At 49.0% G+C, this 24194-nt stretch overlaps 1 protein-coding gene across 1 annotated transcript in view; it reads right to left on the reverse strand.

Annotated features, from left to right (window-relative positions):
- DPF3 (double PHD fingers 3) overlaps positions 1-24194 on the reverse strand; it is a 201314-nt gene that overhangs the window by 46694 nt on the left and 130426 nt on the right. Inside the window, exons 4-5 of the mRNA XM_057733524.1 lie at positions 8635-8762; positions 1915-2010 (exon numbers count right to left, since the gene is read on the reverse strand). Of these exons, the coding sequence (XP_057589507.1) occupies positions 1915-2010; positions 8635-8762 (224 nt within the window). The remainder of the gene's footprint in view (positions 1-1914; positions 2011-8634; positions 8763-24194) is intronic.

A 24194-nucleotide genomic window follows, 5' to 3' on the forward strand; every position in this document is an offset into this window, starting at 1 on the left:
CACCATCTACTCGAGTAAGTTTGGTTTGGGCTGAGAGAAGGGATGGAAGCAGGCCTGGAGGCACACAGCAACGGGAGTTCACAAAAGGCCCAGAAATTCCACATTCTAAAGCCTATTTGAAGGATAAAATTAAATATTTATTATTTTGTAACCCCAGTGAAGGCAAGAGTCCAGGCAAGTTCACCAGTGGCCACTAAGATAATTGGGTGAAAATGAGAGGCGGCATTTTCTAAGGAGACATCCAGCTGACAACACCCAAATCCTCTGATCAACTTTACCACCACTGAAAACAGAGCAGGTGGACAGCATATACCTCCAGATGTGAAGCAATAAGAAGCCCACATCACACCTGGGAAAGAGTCTAGCCCCACCAAAAAATACTTACACACATGCACAAATATCCCAAATCTAATCAAGTCTCTCATCAGACCACCAGTTTTCAGGAAATAAAGAGCATCAAGGGACCTGTGAAACACCACCTGTCTGCCAAATCTAGAATATGAGAAATTCCACAAGACCAACCACCCAAGTTTTTCATCAAATAAATGGCATGGAGAAAAAAAATACGTATGTGGTAGAGAGTAGCAAGGAAGAAGTATGTTATAGAATACAAGAGACCTAAGTTGCAAAGAAACCAACTGTAAAAAGGCATTTTTGAGAAAATCAAGGGGCAATGATCAGGAACTGGATAGTAGATATTAGAAGAATTATTTTTATTGGATATGATAATGATACCTATCAGAGATATACATTGAGGTATGTACAGGTTAAATGAAAAAATGTCTAGGGACTTGCATTCAAATATTACACACACACACACACACACACACCACAAACAAATATACAAACCAACCAAAAGTGGAAGTAAAGACAAGATTAAACAAGAGTGTCAAAACAGTGACCATGGCTGAAGCTGAGTCGTGACTCTATAAGGTGTGCAGCATTAGAGGGCTGCCCTGTCCAGAGTGAGAAATTTCAGCTTCTGTCTTTAGCTCAGTGTGGGCACTGCTAGGCTGCATGCACCAGTCACCTACGAACTTTGTTATAATACAGCTCTCCAGGTCCTACCCCAGACCTCCTAAATCAGAACTTCTGGGAGGGGGTCCTGCAAATTTGCATTTTGATAGACTCTCACAGTGATTCTGATGTGTACTCAGACACAAGAACCATAGGAATAGAGAGGCTTGTCATAATTATCCCTGGACCTAAGCTCAGAGGGCATCCAGGACTAGCCTCTTGTCCACGGGAGGGGTAAGCATCCTGCCTAGAGCCTGAAGGAGCTAGAAAAGCCTCAGAGAGCTAATTCTCCAGGTGGAAACAGCAGTACATCAAGAGTTACCCTCACATTTTATTCTTTCTACCATGGATTTCCCCTCTGCCATTCCCCAGGTTTCTGGCCTTTTCTTGCCACATTCCAGACCCACACGCCTCCAAAGCCCCAGCCACACCTCCTTGGGAACCATCGGCTGCAGCCCCCATGCTTTCCCAGTTTGCTCCCACTCTCTGCCTAGTGAAACGTACCCAAAAGCAGGTGTCCTGACCCTGTCATTCTGGGGCAGCCCCAGGGACAAGACACTGCAGCCATCTTCTATGACTGAGGAATGGAAACAGAAGTCACACTCTCCTTATCCTCCACCCTCACCCAGACCCCAAGCCCCACCACCTTCCCCAGATCCTCACCATCCCCTCAGGGCACCCTCTGCCTCTTCTCTCCCTCTTGCCAGCTCTAAACTCTTGCAGGCTATCACTTGGGAATCGGAAGCCTTCTGGAGGTTTTCTCTCTGGGTGTTCTGCAAGGAAGACCATGATACACCCTCTATCTAGCTGCAGTGGGACTCTGAATCTGGGGACCAGTTGTTTGCCAGGCCCCAGCCTCCCTGATTTCTTTCCTCCCTCACGGCATCCCCAGCTTACCCGTCCTCTGGTCCGATTCTTCCGCTTGGGAATATCCTCTTCTAAATCCTCTTCTTCATTTCCTTCTTCTACGTTTTCATCATTTTCCAAAACCCTCTGAAATGACAAGAAAATAGAAGCATTGAGAAATAAAATGCAAAGGAGAAAACCATCAGAGGGTATTTTGGAGGATGTTCTGTTCTGGTGGTTTTTTTTTTTTGACACAGTGAAGATGCTGCCATGGCTTGCAAAGCTCGGCCTCCAAAATGCTGGCCAGGAGCTGCAGCTCTTGGCGGTATCAACTTTCTCTCCTGGGACCCTTCCAGCCAAGTCCTCCCAGAACACTGACCTTTTTCAACTCTTTTTGCCCAAGAAATGTTTTTTAAAAAGAGAATGCTCTGGTAGGGGTACTCTTCTATGAGGGCCCAAGATGTCTGGTCAAAACTTACTTTAATGTAATTTTCCTTTTGTTCCTAAAGAGCCACCTCAAAGATATGAAAATATATTTCCTCCTTTCCCTGGCATTCTGGAATCCTGCCCTATTTGATGAAAACAAGTAAATTCCCGTCCATCTGACCAGCATTTGACATGAATGTGTTATTCACAGTCTTCCATTGTTTTTTTTTAAGGCAAATGGATTTTCATTACAGCACATTACTTGTAACGGAGCTTAAAGATCATAAGTTTAATTCTCTCTAACAGTCCTGTGTGTCACACTGCAGCAGAGAATCCAATTTCCATTTTACAGGTAAATAAACTGAGGCTGAAAACAGTTTCGACTGCTCAAGATCAGACAGCAGAATCCACGACCAAAGCAAGGTCAGGTTCATCGGCTCCGAGTTTCCCATTTCTCTCTCAGCCCTGGTGTCTGAGAATTCCAAGGCATGTTACAGTACTTCCTGTAGGACCTGAGTAGCTCACTCCCTTTGGGGGAGGGGAGGAAAGGGGAAGTAAGGTGCGTATCTCTAGGTTTAAGGGAGGGATAAAAGACTGTGGCAGAGGGCTTCCTAGGTGGCACAGTGGTTAAGAATCCTCCTGCCAATGCAGGGGACACAGGTTCGAGCCCTGCTCCAGGAAGATCCCACGTGCCGCGGAGCAACTAAGCCCATGCGCTACAACTATTGAGCCCATGTGCTGCAATTACTGAAGCCCACGCGCCTAGAGCCCGTGCTCCACAACAAGAGAAGCCACGGCAATGAGGAGCCCGCGCACCACAATGAAGAGTAGCCCCCACTCACCGCAACCAAAGAAAGCCTGGGCACAGCAAAAAAAAAAAACAAAAAAAAAACGCAATGCAGCCAATTAAATTAATTAATTAATTAATTACTTTAAAAAGAAAGACTGTGGCAGAGGACTCAACCCCCCAAGAGTGGGAGTGGGATAAGGGGAAGGGGATGGAGTCTGTGGATCCCATGTCAGGAGCCCTGGGGGCTTCTTTAGAAGTGCACTGTGTGAATCTGGGTGAGTCATCACAGCATCATGCCTCAGTTTCCCCAATTATAGAAGAGGAACTCATTCATTCAATCAACAGCATTCGTCTAGGGCTGACTACATGGCAGGTGCTGTACTAGACCAGCCACAAAGTGGCTGCAGTCCTGGCCCCAAATGGATTCTACAGTCTAATGAAGGTAGGACAGATTCAAACAACATACATGACCGTACAAATTACAACTGCTATGAAAACAGCCACAGGCAAGTTCAAGGTGCTGTGCGAGGGGTTAGAAGGGAACTTTACCTAGTCTGAGGTCAGGTAAGGCTCACCTGAGGAATTGAACTAAGGGAGTTGAGATGTAAAGGATGAACAGAGACTAACCTTGGGAACAGGGACCCAGGTAAGGGGAGGGGGGATTGCATTCTAGGCAGAGGGAACAGCATGAGCGAGCTCCCTGAAGCAGGGAGGGGAATGTGGCTTGTCCAGGGAGCAGGAAGAGGCCAGTGTGACCAGAGCTCAGTGGCTCAGGCAGAGACTGGCCCAAGATGAAGCTAGAAAGGTGGGTGGGCACCAAGTTATACAAGACAACAGCATACACCCATCCCCGCGGTGATGGCGTGACAGTCACACAAGCTACGAAAAGGCTCAGAGAGCAGCACGCGTGGCGCTGACTTCTGGTACCATCGTCACCATTCAAGTGGCCTCCTGGACAATGCCCCGGGCTTGTCCTCAAAGCAGGAAGCCCAGGGGTGAGTTTCCAGTGACCTTCTCCCACAGCCTTCTTGTCAGTGAGTTCCATTCCGATCACAGGGGTCAGGATACTGCTAATTACCAAAACCTCCCAAAGAACTCAAAACAGGTCTAGTAAATTCTTCTCTGGCTTCTCTACCAGGTTCACATGGGAAGCCATCAGCTGATAGCACTCAGGCTCTCTGGACCAGCCTTAGCCACCTAACAGAGACACAGCAGCATCAGCTGGACACAACCTCTGGCCCACAGCTACGAAATGCTGGCCTGAGTCCACAGCAAGCATCCTAGCCTCCCTACACGTTGGCTTCCTGAACCGTAGTGGGGAACACTAGTAAGAAAATGACACGATGACAAGATGCTCTGCAGCCTTTGGTGAAAAGATGCAGCATAAACATGAGGTGTCGTTATTATGATGACCGTTGCTGTTTATATAGCCATCTTGCAAACTTTCTGGGTGTTGAAGTCACTTAATCATGGCAAGTTCCAAGTGTCTCAGATGTAAAGGTCATTGCCTCTGGCATCTCAGTGCAATTCTGACTCCACTCTCATTTTTTATTATGAAGGTATTTATTACCTGAAATACGGACTCTGGGTTGGAAGGTGAAAGCTGGCAAAGGCTGTTGCACTAGCTCCCAGACGTGCCACATGGCCTCAACACCCCAGAGGAAACTGACTTCTCCCCCCACCTTCCCACTGGCTTCCCTATGTCTCTAGAACCTCAAGTCCAAGCCTGAGGCCTCACATGTGACAGTAGCATTTCCTGTGTTTCTGCAATTCCTGCGACACGGCCCTGACACCAGAAGTCTCTCTACACAGCTCGGGAGGAGCCGGGAGTTCTAACAAACAAAGCTTGTATTCAGGGCTCAGGAAGCAGAGGGGGCGTCCTGTATTAGGAATGAAGGGCAGGGGTGTCCAGCTAGAGATGTAGCTCAACCCCCATAACACACGTGCATTCCCTGTCCAAGGACACTATCTGGAAATTAAACACATTCTAAAATAACTTTCCTCCCTGTTCCTCAAAATAGTCTTTACGGTGATGATAATGAAGGTTTGTGGTTGTGCTTTTTTTTTAAAAAAAAGAAGGAATTCCTATTTATTTATTTATTTATTCACATCAGAGGAATTCCCCTCCTTCCACTACTGGCCCTGCATCCAGTCTCCTTTCCATGCAGCAGCCAGAGGGGTCTTGAAGAAACACAGATTCACTGCCCTGGTTAAAATCCTCCGAATGGCTTCCTTTTTCACGCCCCATGAAACCAAGAGCCCCCTACAGGTCCAGCCCTGCCCACCTCTCCAACCGCATCCTGGGCCCTTCCCTCCCCGGCACCCTGCTCCAGCCATGCCAGCCTCTGTCTGTTCTTTCAACACAACGAGCTCAGACCTACTGCGAGGACGTCAAGAGCACTGTTCCTCTGCCCAGAAAGCCCTTCCCCAGGTTCCTCACTTTGCTGGCCCCTTCTCATCTCACAGGACTGGGGGCGTATAGCCCTTGTCTCCCTTAGGACACTACCCAGAATCTGTCCCTCCTCTTGTACTGAGCCTTCACACTCCGTTCTTTTCATGGCATTTGTCCTGAAATGCAGTTATTTTACTTGTTTGTTTACTTGCTTTCTGTCTGTATGTCATGCTACAACATAAGTATGAACGGAGGGGACAGGTCTCTTGGTTTCCCTGTTTGCCCGGACCCCAGCACAATGCCTGCTCAGAGGAGGCACTCAGTAAACTCTGGTGGAATGAATGAATGAATGGAAGAATGAACAAAACAGTCCATTTGTCACAGTATGTGTACTTTATTTTAATAATCAAAGCCAATGAAAACATATAAACCCATCTGGCTTTTGGTCCTGGTTTCAGCTTCTAGCACAGCAGGTGGCAGCCCCATGCTCTGCACATAGCAGACATTCCGTTTACAGCAAGGATGATGGTGATGATGACGGTTCAACAATGAGAATCCATGCACTGGCCCGATGCTGCCTGAGAAGGACTTGAAGCCACCACCAGCTCAAAAAGGAAAGAGCTGCCTGTCTCCAGAGCATCAGGGCTTCTGGGCAACAATTCTGTTCCACTCACTGACTCAGTCAAATTACGCCAACTGAGCAAAAATACTCTTAACGGGCAATACAGGTGGGACAGATGGTGACTTCAAAGATCTAAAAGTCCAAAAATGGGGGAATAATACATGAATAGCAAAAAAAAAAAAGGAAGAAGAAGAAGAAAGTACTAGGTGCCCTAGATGCCAGCGGTAAAAAGAGAACTAGGGGGTGGAGGTGATCAAGAAAGGCTTCACGGGGAAGGTGGTATCAGGGCTGAGCCTAAGAGATGGGTGGAATTTGTACACGTGGTGATGGAAGAAAAGGCACGCCAGATAAAGGACACAGCATGACCAGAGGCACGGAGGGAAGGAGGCTGGAGAACAGAGGGAGTAAAGGAATCGTGGGAAATAAGCCTAGAAACTAGGTTAGGAGCAGAGAGGGGAGGCCCAAGAAGATCACACTCATCACTTTAGATTTATTTAGCAGGAAACAAAAGTGTTTCATCCAAGGTTTTTAAACGAGGGCATGGCACAAGCAGAGCTGTGTTTTGGGATGAAAGGCAGCTATCAAAGTGGCACGGACTGCAGACGGGCAATTCACAGGAATCTGTTCACTCGTGCACCCACGCCGCAAATATTTACTGTGCACCTGCTACGTGCCAGGCATTGTTCAGACGCTTGAGATTCAAAGAGGTGCGAACAAGAGAGACAAAGATTCCTGCCCTTGAGGAGTTTACAGTCTATTGGAACAAAACAGAAAGTAAACAACAGCATAATAAATCAGTAAATTATAGAGGACATTAGATGGTGATAAAACCTACGGGGAAAAAGAAAAGGGAAGCAGAGTAAGAGAATCAGGAGTGCTGGGGGTGGGGAGGGCACAGGATGTGGTGTTACCTTCAGTGGTCAGGGTAAACGTCACAGAGAAGAGGAGACAGGAGCTAAAACTTGAAGACGGTGAGGGTGAGAGCCCAGCGGATGTCTGGGGAGAGGACTGTGCAGGCAGAGGAGGCAGCCAGAGCACAGCCAGTGGTAGAGCGTGCCTGCTGCGCGCGTGAGTAGCAGAAGGTCGGTGTGCCTGGAGCCCAGCGAGCCAGCAAGAGAGGAAGCGGCAAGTCAGAGAGAGGTGAGACCTTACTCAGGAGAACAAGGCCGGTGCAGCGCTCGAGCACAGGAAAGGCTCCCTCTCAGCCATCAGCAGGGGACAACTTAGAAAGCAATCGCAACAGTTCAGACAGAAGATGCCAGTGCCTTGCACCAGGGAAGCAGCGGGGGATGTGGTGAGAAGGGGCTAGGCTTTGGATTTGTGTTGAGGGCACAGGGGACAGGATTCCTGAGGAATGGATATCGGGCATGAGAGAAAGACAGGGGTCGAAGACAACTCCAAGGTGTGTCAGACAAGTAAAGGTTTCAATCCATAAGGATCTTTACTAGGGTAGGGCTGTAGCTCTGAGAAGCAGAGCAGGGAATAAATATAAGTCATGTTGTGACGACCACACAGAAGAGACCGGACCACTCATCAGAGCGCAGGGATGGCAGAGAAGGCCACAGTCACTGACTCATTCAACGCTTTCATTGAGAGGCGACTCTGCTGGGCACGTGCAAGGCCCCGAGGGTACAACACGGAACGTGAGGGCACCGTCCCTGGCTCCACGGAACCCACACGCGGGTGGTACTTACAAAGCAAACCAAACGTTTAACTGGTAATCATTTAATTACAGTGTTAATAAATTAGCATGTAAATATTAGATTGGATGTAAAATTAAATAAATATGTAATTTTATAATGTACATGTATAACATAAAATATAAAATTTTAATATAAAGCATAAATGTAATATAAATGTAATTTTAATCATTTCATTATGTGTAATTATTAAAAACCATGATTTCATCTGTGTATTGATTCATATTATTACACTCTTCTGTGCCCATCACTAGGTTGGACAACGGGGACTCAAGACACAAAAATAAGAAATGGTGGGAGTGCACCATTAGAATCCTGCGTGGTGACCCTGAGGGGTGGCAGGCTCAGCCGTGCTGTGCACAGAGGGTGGCGAACGCATGGGGACAGGAGCTACCAACTCTGCCCAGGGATGGGGGTGGGGGGCGATGTCTAAACTGGCCTTGAAGGAGGGGTGGATGGTGCTGGGAAAGGATGAGGGGGCGGGTGAACCAGAGCCGAGGAGGGGGTGTTGAGGCAGGGGTGGGCGGCCACTCCCTGGGGGCTGGCTGCTGCAGACAGCAGATCTTTTGAGCCTGGGCTGTGACTGCCGGCTCCCCGGGGGTGATGACATGGCCTATGTTGCTCACCGCTGTGTCCCCAGGACCTGGCGCACCGTAGGCTCCAAAACTACATTTTGAGTGGACAAACAGGGAGACCAAAGCCAGCTTCCCAGCAACAGTGGCACGAGGCCGTTGAGTCGCAGTCCTGGCCCTTAAGAGGAGGACCAGCGCTGGGGCTGGAGTTCTGGAAGCACGACAGGGATGCTTGCGGGTGTACTCCCCCAACACAAGCACAGAAATACCTGTATTTCCTGGATGTTTTCCTCCTCCCTGGTGTCCACCTTCTTCTCAACCCCCTCACCGCGGAGCAAGGCTTCCAGGGTGGTGCTTTCTGAGGGGAACCCATCCTTCTTCAGGGGCAGCTCCACTTCTGAAAAGCAAGGACAGGAAAGCAGCGTCAGGCCACTCCACACAGGAGAGACAGGAGGGATGGGAGGGGTGGTCCTTGAGGGCATGCAGGAACCACAGCACCCGGGAAGGACTTAAGATGCCTGTGATCTCTCCTCCTTGCCGCACAAGAACACTGGAGTCGGGTTCGGCTTTTTCGTCTCCAGTTCACAATCCCAGAGGCAGAGCCCAGCCCTTCCTGCTCCCTCAGAGACAGTGGAGGCAGGGCAGAAGGGGCGCCAGATGGCCACAGGGTCCGGCGGCCCGAGTCTCCATCCTGCTTCTGCCACCCTCCAGCCCTGTGGCTTTGGGTGAGGCATTCAAGATCCCTGAGCCCTTTTCCACACCTACAAAGTGAGGGTGACAATGCCCAGCCCCCGACCAGGCCATTTTGTGGAGCATAAATGTGTCCCTTTACATTCAGGCGCTTTGAAAACTCTGAAGCGGTACACCAATGTCGGCCTCAAGTCTTATTATCCTCTCCCTCTATGCCAACCCTTGTCTGGCAACTCCATGACCTACCCCCGGCCATGCTGGCTGCCCAGCTCCAGTCTGCTCCATGAAAAGCTATTGCAACCTCAGAGAAGCTGTTCTAATCAACTCACCAGGGAAGTAACGGCCTCTGAAGCCCAGGGAAGAAAAAGAATGGGAGCAGATGCCTAACAGGCCCCCGATCAGCGGCTGGGAGCTGCAGTAACCGCACACTGGGGCGTTTGTTCTGAAGACATCAGAGTTTGATTGGCTTCCTGGGGCTTGAGGTCATGGGGCCACCTGAGCAGTGGCAGCCAGAGCCGGCCCTGCCCATGAGAGAAACCAGAGAGAGAAACTGAACCTCTTTCTCAAGAATTCCCCCAACTCCTAACCCAAAGGAGGGTGGTTGGGAGTCTTTGGGCTTCTTGTTTTGTTTTGTTTTCTCGTTAAAAAACAGAAGGCTCTGGTACAGGTGACCACATTCGGATTTACTGCAAAATATTCCTCCAAACTCTCCTTGGACCCTGTACCTCATACCCCCCTGCAATTAGATGCATGGTCCCTACCCTGTATCAAGTAAGATTGGTGCAAGACCACAAAGGGGTGTTGCCTGAGCAAACGGTCAGGGGAACAAATGGCCCATCTGTATGGAGTTTACAGAGGTGTGGACAGAAATAAGGGGACAAGGACGAGGGGAGTTAACAGCGGGGAGCCATGAGACCTGCTATTCCTGGACGGACAGAGACAGTGTGTTTGCAAGTCCTGGAGAGAGCCGTGGAGAGCTCTCAGGTAGGAGCGCTGTGAGCTCGTGGGCCAGAGAACCTGGATACACACACCCAACCTCTCTTTCCTTCCCTTGTCTTCCTGCTCTGCCCTCCCATTGGCCAACCTCAACCAGAAGCCAGAGGGCAAGGGAGTCTCACTGATGCAGCCACTGAGGTCAGCTTCCTGGGGCACAGGACAGTGTAAAGAAGGACAAAGAGCACATCTGGGGGAACAAACAGAAATAATCAGCACAACCAAGCTGTGTTCTTCTGGCCTTTATTCTGCCTCAAATGGAACTCCACATTTCCCTTCCGTCTCCTCCACCAGAACCTGATGCAGCCTGGCCAGCCCACAAAGAAGGATGCTCAGGCAGCCCATTAAAACTGAAGAAATTCACACCCATGCACGACCAGCCCCCAGGAGATGACGGTGGGACGGAGAATCAGTACCTAAAGTCCCTTGAATGACAAGGTCTTTGCGATTTTTCTTACCTACAAAGGCAAGCAACTCCGTCAAGAAGCACTACAACCAAATCAACCACCTCTGAAACTCATTCACCCACTTATTAAACAAGTATTTACTGAGCACCTGCTATGAGACAATCACTGCGCTAGAACTAGGTACACAGGAGGTGAACCAAATAGCGACCAACCCGGCCTTTAGATGGCTGACAATTCAAAGAGACAGATATTAGATGCTAAGTACAAAATAAATATGCAATTACAAAATGTCATAAGTGCTGCAGAGGAAAGCAATAGGGTGAAATGTGAAGGAAGAATACAGTGCAGGGGGGAGGGGGTGGTCTATTTTAGATCAGGGGGTCAGGGAAGGCCTGTGTGATGAAGTTACGTCTGAGTGTCAGAAAAATAGCCAACGGTCTGCTTTGATGAGTTCACAGAGTGTGTAGCTCCAGAGCTTGCTCCGACGACACATTAGTCTTTCTCCCAAGTCAGAAAAGGCTTCCAAATATCTAATCTAAAACAATTAAAATGTGTTGCCTCATGCCCTGTCCTCAGCCAAAAGAGAGCAGCTGTTCACCATCCCTCAAACTTATAATAATCACATATATATTTATGTATATGAAGTTCATATTTTAGCAGCCCCCTTAGCCTTCTCAACACTAAATAAATCCTATTTCCAGAATTGCACAGTATTTTAGAGCTGAAAAAGCCTTAAAGATCACCTGCTTTAATCATCTCATTTATAAATGAGTCACCTGAGGCTCAGAAAAGTTAAGTAACTTCACCGAAAGCCACACAGCAGGACAAGAATGCCGCCAAAGAATCTTTCCTAGACATGGTTAAGATCATGATAAAAACCTCACTTATTGTATCCTTACTAGTAGTTTGCAGTTTCAAGCTGAGCCCCAACAAGCCCTGATATGTCTGTATACATGCAGAGTGCTTGCCACGTAGTAAACATTTAAAATGTGGAGCTGTTATTGCTGTTTATCACTTAATCCCCACCACCACCCGAGAGGAGCACACTTATCATCCCATTCCACAGATGAGGATGCTGCAGCTTAGGGAGGCTTAGAACTTGCTCAGTATCAGACAGTTGGTAAGAGGCAAAGTCCAGCCTTGACCCCAATCTGCCTCAGAACCCATTCACCTAACCTCTAGGCTGTATGGACTTCATCTTGCCTTGCTTTGGTCCTTCCACGAAAAGTTTTTTTTCCAAATCTTTGTGCATGTTCACTGCATTCCTAGACCCTCTCCATAGTTTTCGTATTTTGAGATAAAAGGTGGAGCTTTGCCGAGGCTGCGGGCAGGTCTGTGTCAAGGTCCTGGGCTCTGTTCTTTGTGGACATCCCCATGTGGTGTTCACTCAGCACAACAGTACTGAGTTCACACAGACTTTTCCATCACTGATAAACTCCCTCTCCCTCCGCCTTACTCTCCTCCTCCCCCTCCTCCTCCCCCTCCTCCTTCCTTTCCTCCTCCCCCTCTGCCTCCCCCTCCTCCTTCCTCTCCTCCTCCCTCCTTCTCCTCCTCTTCCTCCTCCTCTTCCTTCTCTTTCTCCTCTTCCTCCTGCTCCTTCTTGCTTCCTTGCTAACTATTCCTCCATCCTGTTTTCTCATCATTCAGTCTACCCTCTTGGTCCTCTAGTCCTGATCCTCTGAGATGGGCACAGGGTCAAAAACAAGAGGGAGAAGAGAAGCAAATGAGAAGAGTAAAATGGGCTCTCCTACACTCAAAGAGCTAGAAGGGACCCCCAACAGCATCTAGAGTCCAATCACTTAACAAGGAAAGTGGAGCACAGAAAGACATAGAGACCTTCCCAGCGTCACAGAGAAATTTAGTGGCATTATCCTTGCCTAATTACCAAAATATTTAATTGGCTGATAGAAGTTCTGCTTTCAGAAACCCCTGGAATCAAACCCTGGCGTTGCCATCTATTAGCCCAGGGACCACAGGCTGGTTACTCAAACTTCTAAGCCTCTGTTTCCTTATATGTTAAATGGGGATGCACCCTAGTATCTACTTCATAGTTTTGGTATGAGAATTAAACATGGTAATACACTGCATAAAGAAACTCTGAAAAGATCCCCACAAAAACTAGTGTGAGAAACAGAATGGAAAAGGAGGCTTATCAATTTTTGCTTTGCTTTTTTTTCTACTCAAAACTTAAGATTCAAAATCAGATCATATAGGTGAAGAGCCCAGGATGTTCTAAGTGTCCTATAAATGCTACATGTTATTATTATCAAAGTCTGAATGATTCTGGTTTAATGGCACAACAATGCTGTCAAATAGAAAAATAATGCAAGCCATTCATGCAGTTTTAAACTTTCTAGTAGCCACATTTATAAAAGAGCAGCAAGTACCATTAATCTTAATGTATATTTTCTCTAATCCAATATATCAAAATATTATCACTTCAGCATGTAATCAAAAGTTTTAAATCATTGTGATATTTTACATTATTTTATTCACATTAAGTCTTCAAAATCTAGTGTGTATTTTACATCTACAGCACATCTCAATTCAGATGAGCCACATTTAAAGTGTTCCATGGTGACATGGCTGGTGGCTACCATATTAAACACTACAGGTTTATAGGATTAAAAGCAACATTTGCTACGATTTTGCTTCTAAAAAATGGAAGGACGTTAAATATGGTCTTAGTGTTTTCTACTTGATACCCAGCTGAGCACCATTCCAGAACAGCATTCGAGCTGACCCCTGGCAAACTCTGGTTTCAAAGCACTATGGGTAAAGCCCGCAAGGTCAGAGTGACAGGCTAACCAGTGCCCTCCCAACAAAGCAGCAGAGGGTACATTCTCTGGCTCTGGACCACAAGAAGTCCCAGAGTGAAGGAAAAATAAGGTAACAGGTCCAAGCTCTTGCACAATGCACATCCTAGACACTCTCCCTATGGAGTCCTTAGGGATGTCATTGATTCAGTTTTATTCTAATACAGCTCATCTAGATATAAGATTTAATAATTCTTTAAAAGCGTATTCATTTTGACCCTCGCACAAATTTAGGGACCACATAACCTGACAGGAGCCATCAAACACTTAACATTAAAAGAAAATGGTCTAAAACACACACACATAATTCATCTTTAAATTAGCCTGATTTTATACACATGGATATAAACCCACGGATCGTTACTCTCTCCAGAGCGGCAGCAGCTGTCACCCAAGCCAGCCGCCTCCCCAGGCCCCCGTACACAGCTCTGCCTCCACTTCTAATTGGGAACAGAGATACTCCTTGGGTGACTTCCAGCACGATCCATCACACCAGAGACAGCTTCTGTGCAAACCGAAGCAAATCAGTTTCCAAATAAGAAAAAAACCTCTTAGACAAACAAGGATTGAAGCATAGAAAGTCTTTAAAAAAAGAAAAAAGAAAAAGAAAGAAAAGAAAAGCACAAATAAAAGCAAAGCGAAAAAAACAAAATCACCAGTGAAGAGCAAAGGCTTCTCTCCAGGGCTGTGGACAGGGCAGCCATCCTCCAGGGTGGAGATCAAAGCCACAGGCTTTTGACACAGGTGCCCCAAGCCTGCCACCCAACGCACGGAATGCAAGGCTTCCACTGGGTTGCTGGAGCCACTGAGCTCATTAACAGGATGCAAGCAAGACGAGCCCGAAAGTGCAACGTGGGAGCACAGTGAGTAATTAAATCCCAGGTCATTTAAAAATGCAAACACTTGGATGTCACAGGCTCATGGAGCTTCTGACTCCTCGTGCATTTTTTGGCTCAGGATGGAGGACTGGGAACCTGCAAGTCATATATGGATTATAATAAAATATGCCATATAAAAACAGATTAAGACAGTTCTTCTTTGGGGAAATATACAAAGAGAGGAGCTGTCTGTTAGCTGTCGAGTTTGCAAGAGATACCATCTTTGGGGAGGCTGTGCTCTGCCAACAGACAGACTGCCCCCAGGGAAATCGCGGTGAAACACCCCGACAAGGCACATCCATCCGTCCATCCATCACGGGCTCTCTCTGACGCAGAAGCCTGGAGATACAGTTATGGTGCAAAGGAGGGAGAAATCCCACAGACAATGGCAGACAATCCTCCTGCTACATCATGATGCTCAGGTTTTTTTTTTACCTGCTTCAAGTTTTTCTTTAAAAATACAAATGTGCGGTTTTCTCTTCTGGTCGCTTATTATTTTGAGGAGTTAAGCTCATCACGTTTCCTTGGATTTAGACATCAACTTACGCCAAGGAGCAAGACGCTTAAGGATCATTATTTCATTTATGCCCACCAGACTCTCAGGCTCACGGGGAAGGAGAAGCGGGGTATTGTTCTCTCCCACCCCACGGAGGAGGAGATTGGAGGGGGCCGAAGCCCTGATTTTCTGAGATGGTGGCAGCCCCGGGAATCCAGCTGCTCATTCTTCAGGGGTGCCACTTTCTCGGCTGCGTTAGACTCCCTGCTTTGTGATTCATAAAGTGCAAAACAGATGAGGTTCACAACGAGGACCCAGCACCCAGGCTGCACCCTGCAGGCCCTTGTCACCGCTTGTTTTGGAAGCCCAGGATACCCACACAACGGGAGGACTGCTCACGCCCCCAAAACGCCTGCGGTCCCACTCTCTGCTGTGCCTACCCACGCACCTCTGAGCCAACACGCGAGGATGGACCCCTGGAAGGAGCACCCAGAGGCTGGCACCACAGATAAGCATTCCCCCACCCCTGAAACACAGACGAGCACCCACACTGTCAAAGGAAGTTCACCCCTGGGCTGGTCAGCAGATCACGTGATATAACTTAGTGGGAAGGTAGGGGAGGGGAAGGACGGCGGGAGAGGACTGAGTGGTGAAATGGTTCAAGGGAATACAGGTCGCTGGAAAGTGCAAGAAGCTGTCTGGGGTGAAATCTCAGCTCTTGTCCCCTACGCTGCACTCTTGGCCTTGATCTCCTCATCTGTAGAACAAACACACGTCCCGGTGTTGCTATGGGGCCGGACGAGATAATGGATATGGAGGGGATGCTCAGTTCACGTGGGCCACTCCCTTCCACTCCTAAAGTCTCCCTCTCCTCGCACTTCTCAGAAAAACTCCTCACCTTCTGACGCACTCAGACCATCAGACGTGGTGAGCCACAGCTCCCCGCAGCTCCCACGCACCCAGGGGGAGTGGAAGCAAAGAAGTCAAGTCTGGAGTAGTTAAGAGGACAGAGGAGGCCAAGATGGGACTCAGCTCATAGGCCGAGATGCTGCTCCAGTTCCAGGGGGCACTGCCCTGCAGATTTGGAAATCACAGCAGAACCACATGGAAGAGGCCTTGCTCTACTCATTTATTTGACAAATAATTACAGAGCACTTACTATGTACCAGGCTCTGTTCTAGGTGCTAAGGACACAGCTGTGAACAAGAGACAGAAATTCTCACCCTCATAAAAGTTATATTCTAGTGGGGGAGAAACAAGACATAAAATAAACAAGCAAGACCCACAGCATGGCAGAAGGTAATCAGTGTTGGAGCAATAGGGGTGATGGAAGAGTGGCTCCACTGTTACATGTGGCCAGGAAAGCATGAGCCTGAAGGGCCAGGGATGGGGCCACGCTGCTGATCAGGAGAGGATGTTCTAGGCAAAGGAGCCATGGCTCAAAGGCCCTAAAGCCAGGGCCTGTCTGCTCAGTGCACAGTGAGCCTTGGGAAAGAGTAGGGGCCCAGTTCAGAGAGTTCCAGGGCCTTGAAGGGCTGTGGAGGCCTCTGCAAGAATGCTGACTTCTGTTTCTAAAGCCATTGGCAGTTTCAAGCAACGGTGACACTATGATGCCTATATTTTAACAGGATCATTGTGAAGTTAACTGAAGGAAGGTGAGGGCAGGAGTCAGGCGACCAATTAGCAGTGACTGCAACTGGTGTGGAGCCCCACCCATGAGCCGGTGCTTAGGAGAGGGCCCTGTCCTCGAGGTGCCTACACCCTGGTTCCTAGACAGAGCCAGAGGGCAGTCTTCTGGCCCCTGAGCTGCGGGCAGCCCCACACAGTGAACCAGGACAGAGGTCGGGTGTGGAGGCTGGGTGCCCAGAGCCAAGGGGCAAAGGTATAGAGCCATACCAGAGCGAGTCCACAGAGGAGTGATTCTCAAAGAAGGCAGATCAGCCTAGGCCAAGGGCAGGAGAAAAGACCCAGCCAGACGGGCCTGTCCTAACACCATGGGATGACAGGTGTTAGTAAAACAGAGAGGAAGCTTTCCAAGTTTATCTCTGTGCTCTGGGCAACGGATGCCAGAGGACCAAGTTCTGGGACACAGGGGGTAAACTTGGGCAAGCTGTGGTTCTGGAAAAGGAAGATCCCATAGCCAGACGCCAGGTCTTCTCTCCTCAGGATAGAAGATACTAGACTTGGGCTTTTAAAAGACTCTAAGGCAGAATGCAGTCCCATTCTGGCCAGACGGCACACGCTCTCCCAGCTGGGAGGTGAGCTGCCTGCAATGAGCACGTGCTGGGGACAGGAACTGTGTCAGCTGAGGCCCCCTCAGCCCACCCAGAAGTGCCGCATGGAGGTGGCTTCACGGCGCCTCTTCACACGTGTCAAGTCTTCCAGCTCCACCACTCCAGGACAATCTCAGAACAACCCTGGGAAGCAAGCAGAGCAGCTGCCATGACCCGCATTTCACAGATGAAGATTCAGAGTGGTTAGGTGACTGCTCCAAATCACACAACCAGTGGGTGGAGGGCTCTGGACTTGAACCCAGGTCTTGTGATTCCTATTTTATGCCTTGTCTCCTACAGCGCACAGCTGTTTGACATAGTGAAGACCCCCATGAGCTAAAACCAAGGAGAGGCCAGGTAGGGAAGCTGGAACAGGCCCCACAGGCCAGCTGCCAAGGGCTCCTCTCCCACTCAGTCTCCCTGATCTGTGCAATGGGCATGATGAGAGCTAAGCCATGTTCTTCAAGCTTGCGATCCGATACCAGGCACCTTTCCTTCCTTCATCCATTTAATAAATCTTTGCTGTCCACCTACTATGTGCCAAGTCCGGTGCTGGGTGCTGGGATACAGATGAAGGATCGGGTGGGCCCTTGCACTCAAAATGTGTGCCTTCCAGTGGGGAGAGATAACAGGGCGATAATTTTATAAGCTATGCTCTAAACGTGGCTCCGCCAGGTATGACTGCAAAACCTGGCTGTGGAAACTCTGCAGCAGCTATGCACGCCACACGGCCAACTCCCAGCTGCTGCCCATTTCTTGGGCCAGCCCAGGCTCCCAGAGCCCTGCGGGATGCGAGCAACGCTGGAGGCCCAGGCCCAATCCCCTGGACCCAGTGCCTTTCCCCAGGCTGCCAGGAGGGCATGAAGCGGGGGCTGGAGTGGCCTGCCCACCTCTCTCCAGCTCACAAGGCCAACAAGAGCTGAAAAGGCTGCTGTTGCAGGCCTCCAGGATGGATGGCTGCAGCTCTGACACTGCAGGAAAGAGATAAATGACTGGTCATTTCCCCCTGATGCACTTGAAGGCATCCATTCTCCCAGCCGTACCACGCTCAGGCAACCCCCGCGCAGAGACAGATAAGCACTGACAGATGGGGTGGGAGCCCAGCATCCTTCCCCCTCGCAAGGGCACAGCCAGACTTTTCTGCGGGCCGGGAGAAGGTCATGTTGTCCATTGGCCCACATCTGGCTGGGGGCTCCACGGGTCCCTTCCCCTGCCTCCCCCCATCTCACCCACCTCTGCCCAGCTCATCCCCGTGAGGAGCACACAGGAGAGGGGGAGGCGGGGGGCAGAGGGAGCCAGCTGACAGGCTCATCAATCTCAGGCTACATGCTTGGCACATCGGCGTTCCGTAAGTTGTTCCCGGACTGGGAGGGTGCTGGAGGAGTCGGGGGGACTGTCTCGAGGAGAAGAGAAATCGCACCGAACATCAGAGAGCAAATGGTGGAGGAAGCCCGGAGACTATTAAAATGTGGGCCATGTACAAAAGCAGTAGGGAACTAATTAAGATGCAGGATTTTCAAAAGCTGGGGAAGTTGGCCACAGCCTGCTCCCATCTGTAGAGTTCTGGCAGTTCAGTGCGGCAGGGACAGCACCCCAGGCGGGCAAAGCAGGCCTCCCCACCGCTGCCCACGCAGGCGGGACTCAGGCCTCTGCCTGGACCGCCCCCTCGGGGGGCACCCCTCCAAGGGTCCCTGGGACCTGCTTGTCGGCCGGCTATGGCCCCCTCTGCTTGGGGCCTACCATCCCCTCAGGGTTCTTGCCCGACTGTTCATGCTCCCCCAACAACATGTGGTGGAGCGGTGATTATCCTGGTCATTCATGCCCAGTCACTGAGTGACTGCCAAAAAAAAAAAAAAAAAACCATGAGAAAGAACCAGAACCCTACTCCTGGCTGCCTTCCTTCTGATCACCCTTGGAATTTGGCAAGGGTGGCAAAGAGCCATGCTGCTCCCCAAGTGTTCTGGAGCAGAAGGGATGCACAAGGCCTCGGGTACATTCCGGGAGCCCTGCTGGTCTGAGACACCAGGATGAATGTGCGTGTTGAGTCCTGGGGCAACATGGCGCCAGGTCCAACAGGTTCCCCCATAGGGTTCTTTCCTTGGCTTCACCGCTGATGCCCCCTGGGAAATTAATCTCCTAATTCAGTGCCACAGTTCCCCAACCTCTAAAACAAGATGAAATCTGCCCTAGACCATGGGGACCAAAAGGTCTGGGGTTCGAAGATGCTAACCTGATCTAAGCAGACTATCTGAGCATTTAACCCAGAAGGACACAAGTAAAAGTTTGTTCCTGGCCCTTTTTTCTCATTCAAAGAAGAAAAAGTGAAGTTAAAGGCTTTTTTTTAATCAGCTGGCTTTTGCCCAACATCTGCCCTGCTTCAGGGCCTTCTGGTGGATATTCACTATCTACCTTTCTCTCCTGCCAGCTTGGCTTCCCCTTTGTAAGGACAGAGCTCCATTCTTGGGGAAATAGTCCAGGGGCGGCCCCCTCTCTGGCACCAGGCCCCTGCCCGTCTTCACGTTGCCTGAACTGTGATGGCTGCACCGTGAAACACCTTGCATTCGCCCCTGCAGCCAAGTGCAAGCTGCAGAGAACACTGAACTCCATTGTCAGTCAGCGGAGAGAAATAATGTTGTGTGTGTTGTCCTTCAGACGCCCAGGCAAGTAGGAGGCTGCAAGATGTTTATTCAAGACTGATTGGAGGGGTGATGTCAGGCGTGAGAAACACATAGGTCCAGGGACGTTGAGAATGCTTTCAGATTCCAAAGAGCTCACCCCAGCTCCCATCCTCATCCCACCCCAGCACAGACACATCTTTATTTTCAGCAAGTAGTAAAGAAACACAGGCAGGATGGCATAGTCACAGTGAGGGAGATGGGATGAGGACAGCAGGCCTGGGGAGTACTCCATCAGTGTATGATTTAGCCCAGGAACAGATGACTTCACAGCAGCTGTGATCAGCTCCCCACTCCCCACACTGCGATGTCACAGATGCACTCTGTGCTGTGTGGGGCTGAATCAGACGTGGACGGTTCTGCAGCCCTGGCCTCAGACCTGCTCTGAGGCCCCTCGAGATTTCTGAGTGGAAACCCCCTCCCCTTGCCCTGACCTGGTTTCCTGACAAAACATTCAGCTCTGAAGACCTGGGATCAAGGACAACTCCAAGCCACGTTCCACCCTGGCCTCTGTTGCTGAAAGCCGCCCACCACTGACTGGATTCAGGCAGGGTCACAGAGGAAGACAGGGGGGACAACCTGGGTGTTGGCATGACAAACTGCTCATGACACCTCCTTATTACGCATGGGAGGGTCTGACATGGAAGGAAACTCATGCCTGGAGACAATTCCGCTCCAGGCTGGTGCCCCGTCTCTCACAGATCAGGGGAATTCCTCTCTCTCTCCCCTGAGGACACAAGGGGCTGATGGTAGAGCCCAAGGGAAGCTCCAAGAACCATAGACATAATTGCATTCCTAGAGCCTGTGAAGGGGAGCTTAGGAGAGCCCACACCAGGAGGCTGGAAGGGAAGACAGAGGAGACAATGGGCATCCCCAGGGACCGGCTGGTGGAGGGGTGCCAAGGGTGTTTGGTTCCTTCATTGTTTGTTTTCCAACATAAACTCAGTCTTCCAGTTTCCATAAATTTAAAGAGATTCAGCCCAGGATGGACAAATTGATTATCAATTTTCAGTAAGGTTTGCCCAAAGAGGATTATACATAATGTTGTGCAATTTGCTTTTCTTTCTTTCCACTTAACAATATAGCTTGGATGTTTTTCCATTTTTTTTCCTACTTTAAAGCAGCAGTCCCCAACCTTTTTGGCACCAGGAACTGGCTTCGTGGAAGACAATTTTTCCACGGATGGGGCGGGGGGTTGGTGGATGGTTCAGGCGGTAATGCGAGCGATGGGGAACAATATGGAGTGGCAGATGAAGCTTCGCTCTCTCGCCTGCCACTCACCTCCTGTTGTGTGGCACGCTTCCTAACAGGCCGCAGACCAGCAACAGCTCTGAGGACCAGGGCTTGGGGACCCCTGCTTTAAAGGACAAAATAGTATTCCATTTTATGAATGTACCATATGTTTAACTAGTCGCCTACCAATGGACTTTCTGGTTGTTTCTATTCTTGGTTCGCTGTTGTTGTTACAAACAACGCCACAATGGACAACCTTATACACTGTGAGCATATTTTTATTTGTAGGATAAATTCCCTGGCTGCAGAATCTGTAGGTCAAAGGGCATGTGATTTTTTAAAATTTATTCATTCATTAATTTATTTTGATTTATTAGCTGCATTCAGTCTTCATTGCTGCACGCAAGCTTTCTGTAGCTGCAGAGAGCAGGGGTTGCTCTTCACTGCGGTGCGTGGGCTTCTCATTGCAGTGGCTTCTCTTATTGTGGAACACAGGCTCTGGGCACATCCAGGCTTCAGCAGTTGTGGAGCGTGGGCTCATTAGTTGTGGTTCACAGGCTCTAGAGCACAGGCTCAGTAGTTGTGGCGCACAGGCTTAGTAGTTCTGCGTCATGTGAGATCTTCCCCTACCAGGGATTGAACCCATGTCCCCTGCATTAGCAGGCGGATTTTTAAGCACTGTGCTACCAGGGAAGCTCCAAAGGGCATGTGATTTTTAAATACTAATAGGTACTATGCACCGACCTTCAAAAAGGTTACACCCAGCTCCAATTCACTGTGTACAACAGAGCAGATCCCTAGCCTCTCCCTGCCTCTCTGTTTCCTTCATCTACCCCTCCATCTCTGGGGAGGTTGGCCTCCATCCACCCAGTTAACTGCCCCCACCTACTAGAAATTTGCAGCAAATTCTCCAGGGACTCTGTCCAGTGATTCCACCCTGAGTCCAGACTCAAAAGTACTGACCAAAAAACCCAGTTCTCTTTGAGCCCGAACCAAATCAGATGGAATAAAACTAAGAAAGTCATTTTAACTATTGTCCAAGGCAATCCTGTGCTTAGGGAGGACATACCCCCAAAAGGGGAAAGGTCCTCGCAGCTGGGAACTGTGCATTTTATAAATGATGAGGGCAGAGCCACTGAGAGACAGGCATGTGGTATCTGCACAGGGACACCTGCCAAGGGGACAGAAGGGGGCTGAGATCCAGCGTGTCTCTGCTAACCCACCAGAAGGGGCATCATTTATAAATGTCTGCCCAGAGAGGGCACATTCTTCTCCTTTTGCACAAAGGTGCCATGTAGGCTAGCCAAGGCCCTGGAGGAAGGCCCTTTTCTGAAATGTAGGCTTATGTAAAAAATTCAAATACAACGTGTGTTGCCTCCAGGAGGAGAGTGGTAGATTTCTCTGGTGCTGCTTCATGTCCTCTGGATGGGCCTTGATGCTCTAGGGTCCAAGCCTGAGGCTGCTTATCACTGACTCTCAGATGCTACCCTGGCATCTTTAGTCACAATGTACGGTCACAGGCTGGTGAGGTGGTACATCCTAGGAGCCAGGCCTGGTCCAGTGGCACAGACTAAGGCCAGGATACAGAAACGACCGACATCTGACCCAAGGCTTTGGGGGTTTTGTTTTTGGTTCTGGTTTTGGTTTTAGTAGGCTTAATAGTAGGTCTGATTATCTGGAGAGGGAACAAGCTCACCTGAGAAGGATCTCTGTCATTGGAAAATTTCTTTATTCCAGTCCTGGACTGTTTATCGTTTCTCAGCATCTAGGTGCTGGTACAAAGGAGCCAGTTCTGCCTTGGGTGGGCCTGACTTGCCTGGGGTCTTTTGCCACTTTGGGATATGATTACACTTCTGAGGGTCCATCCTCAACGAGGCTGGTGCTCATCCTTGCAGAAAGGGTCCTCCTACAGGACCCTGGCCATCTCCGAGTTGGGCCTTCTCCACCTAAGGAACAGCCAGCCACCTTGGCCTCTGCTCCAAAGCATGAGGACAGAGCCCAAGGAAACCTTTCAAAGATCCCAGATACAGACACGGTGCTGGCAGGCACTGGCTATAGCACACCGCGAGCCCCAGGGGTCTTCCTTTTCCCTCCCCCGCCACATCATGGCAGATGGGCATGGCCCAAGGATGGGGAAAGTCCAAAGCCAGCTGTGACCCCAGATGCTCTACATTCAGCCACCTGGAGGCCCGCATGTCTGAAGTAAATGTCTGTAGACAGAAGGACCAGACACTCGTAAAGTAGCTTCTTGCCTCAATCCCACCAACAGTGAAATTATAAGCGCAGATACATGAACAGCACAGTAAACGCTCCTTGGCTCTGCCAGTAGTAGCCTGATTTCCCTGACCTATAAAACGGGCTTATAACACTTTTAAACCTCTCTTCCCTCTCTGCCTCTCAGGGCTATGGTTAAGGATCAAAGGAAGTGATTTAAATGAAAATGAAAATGTTTTGTAACTTTCTAAACTAGTATGCTGTTCAGATACTGCTTATCACGATTCAATCAGAGTGCCCCATCCCCTGATGGCAATGGTCAGTGGGGTGACCATAAACCCAGCCAGCTAATCAGTCCTTCCAGGGACTTCTCTGACACAGGTATTGAAGGGAAATGCCCTTCTGCCGGGTATGGTGAGTGCTGAGTCTGGGCTGCTGGTGGCCACCTTGCTTGCCCCATGAGGAGAAGAGTGTTAGAGGTGGAAAGAGAGACAGAACCCACACTACAACATTTGAGCCCCTGGATGCAGCTGATGCCTGAAGCCCAAATCAATGCTGGGATTCACTGTTACATGAACCAACTTCCCTTTTTTTGCTTAGGTGAGTTCAATTTGAATGTCTGACATTTATAACTGAAGGAATTTCAACTATCTCTTGGGTGCATTTTAATAATTAATATATTAGTTTTCTAATCATAAAATAAAATTTTTAAAGGAAAAAGCCTGTTAAAATTTCTTCAAGTTAGTACACCTATCAGCAGCATGAGGAAGCAGAAGAAGCATTGAACAGAGAAATCAAGCAACCTGGATTCTCTGCCAGTTCCCACAGGAATTGCTGTGTAACTTTGAGCAAGTCTCCCAACCTATCTGGACCTCAATAAAATAAGGAATTGGAGTTAATGATGTCTGAGGTGTTTTACAGTACTAAACGTCCTTGATTCTATAAAAGGTAATCCAATTAGTCTGATATAAAGTGTTCTTAATAAAGACTTTTAAAATAAATGTTAAGAATAAAGACTTCTAAAAAGAATAAAGACTAACAATTTAAAATTGGTGTCAATTATTTATAATAAAATCCTTTAAATTAACAAATTACATATGAGATGTCCTCATATGCATGTAAAATATTCATTGCATCACTGATTAAATAGGGAA

Source organism: Hippopotamus amphibius, chromosome 4 (assembly GCF_030028045.1).
Source record: "Hippopotamus amphibius kiboko isolate mHipAmp2 chromosome 4, mHipAmp2.hap2, whole genome shotgun sequence".
Lineage (NCBI taxonomy): Eukaryota > Metazoa > Chordata > Mammalia > Artiodactyla > Hippopotamidae > Hippopotamus > Hippopotamus amphibius.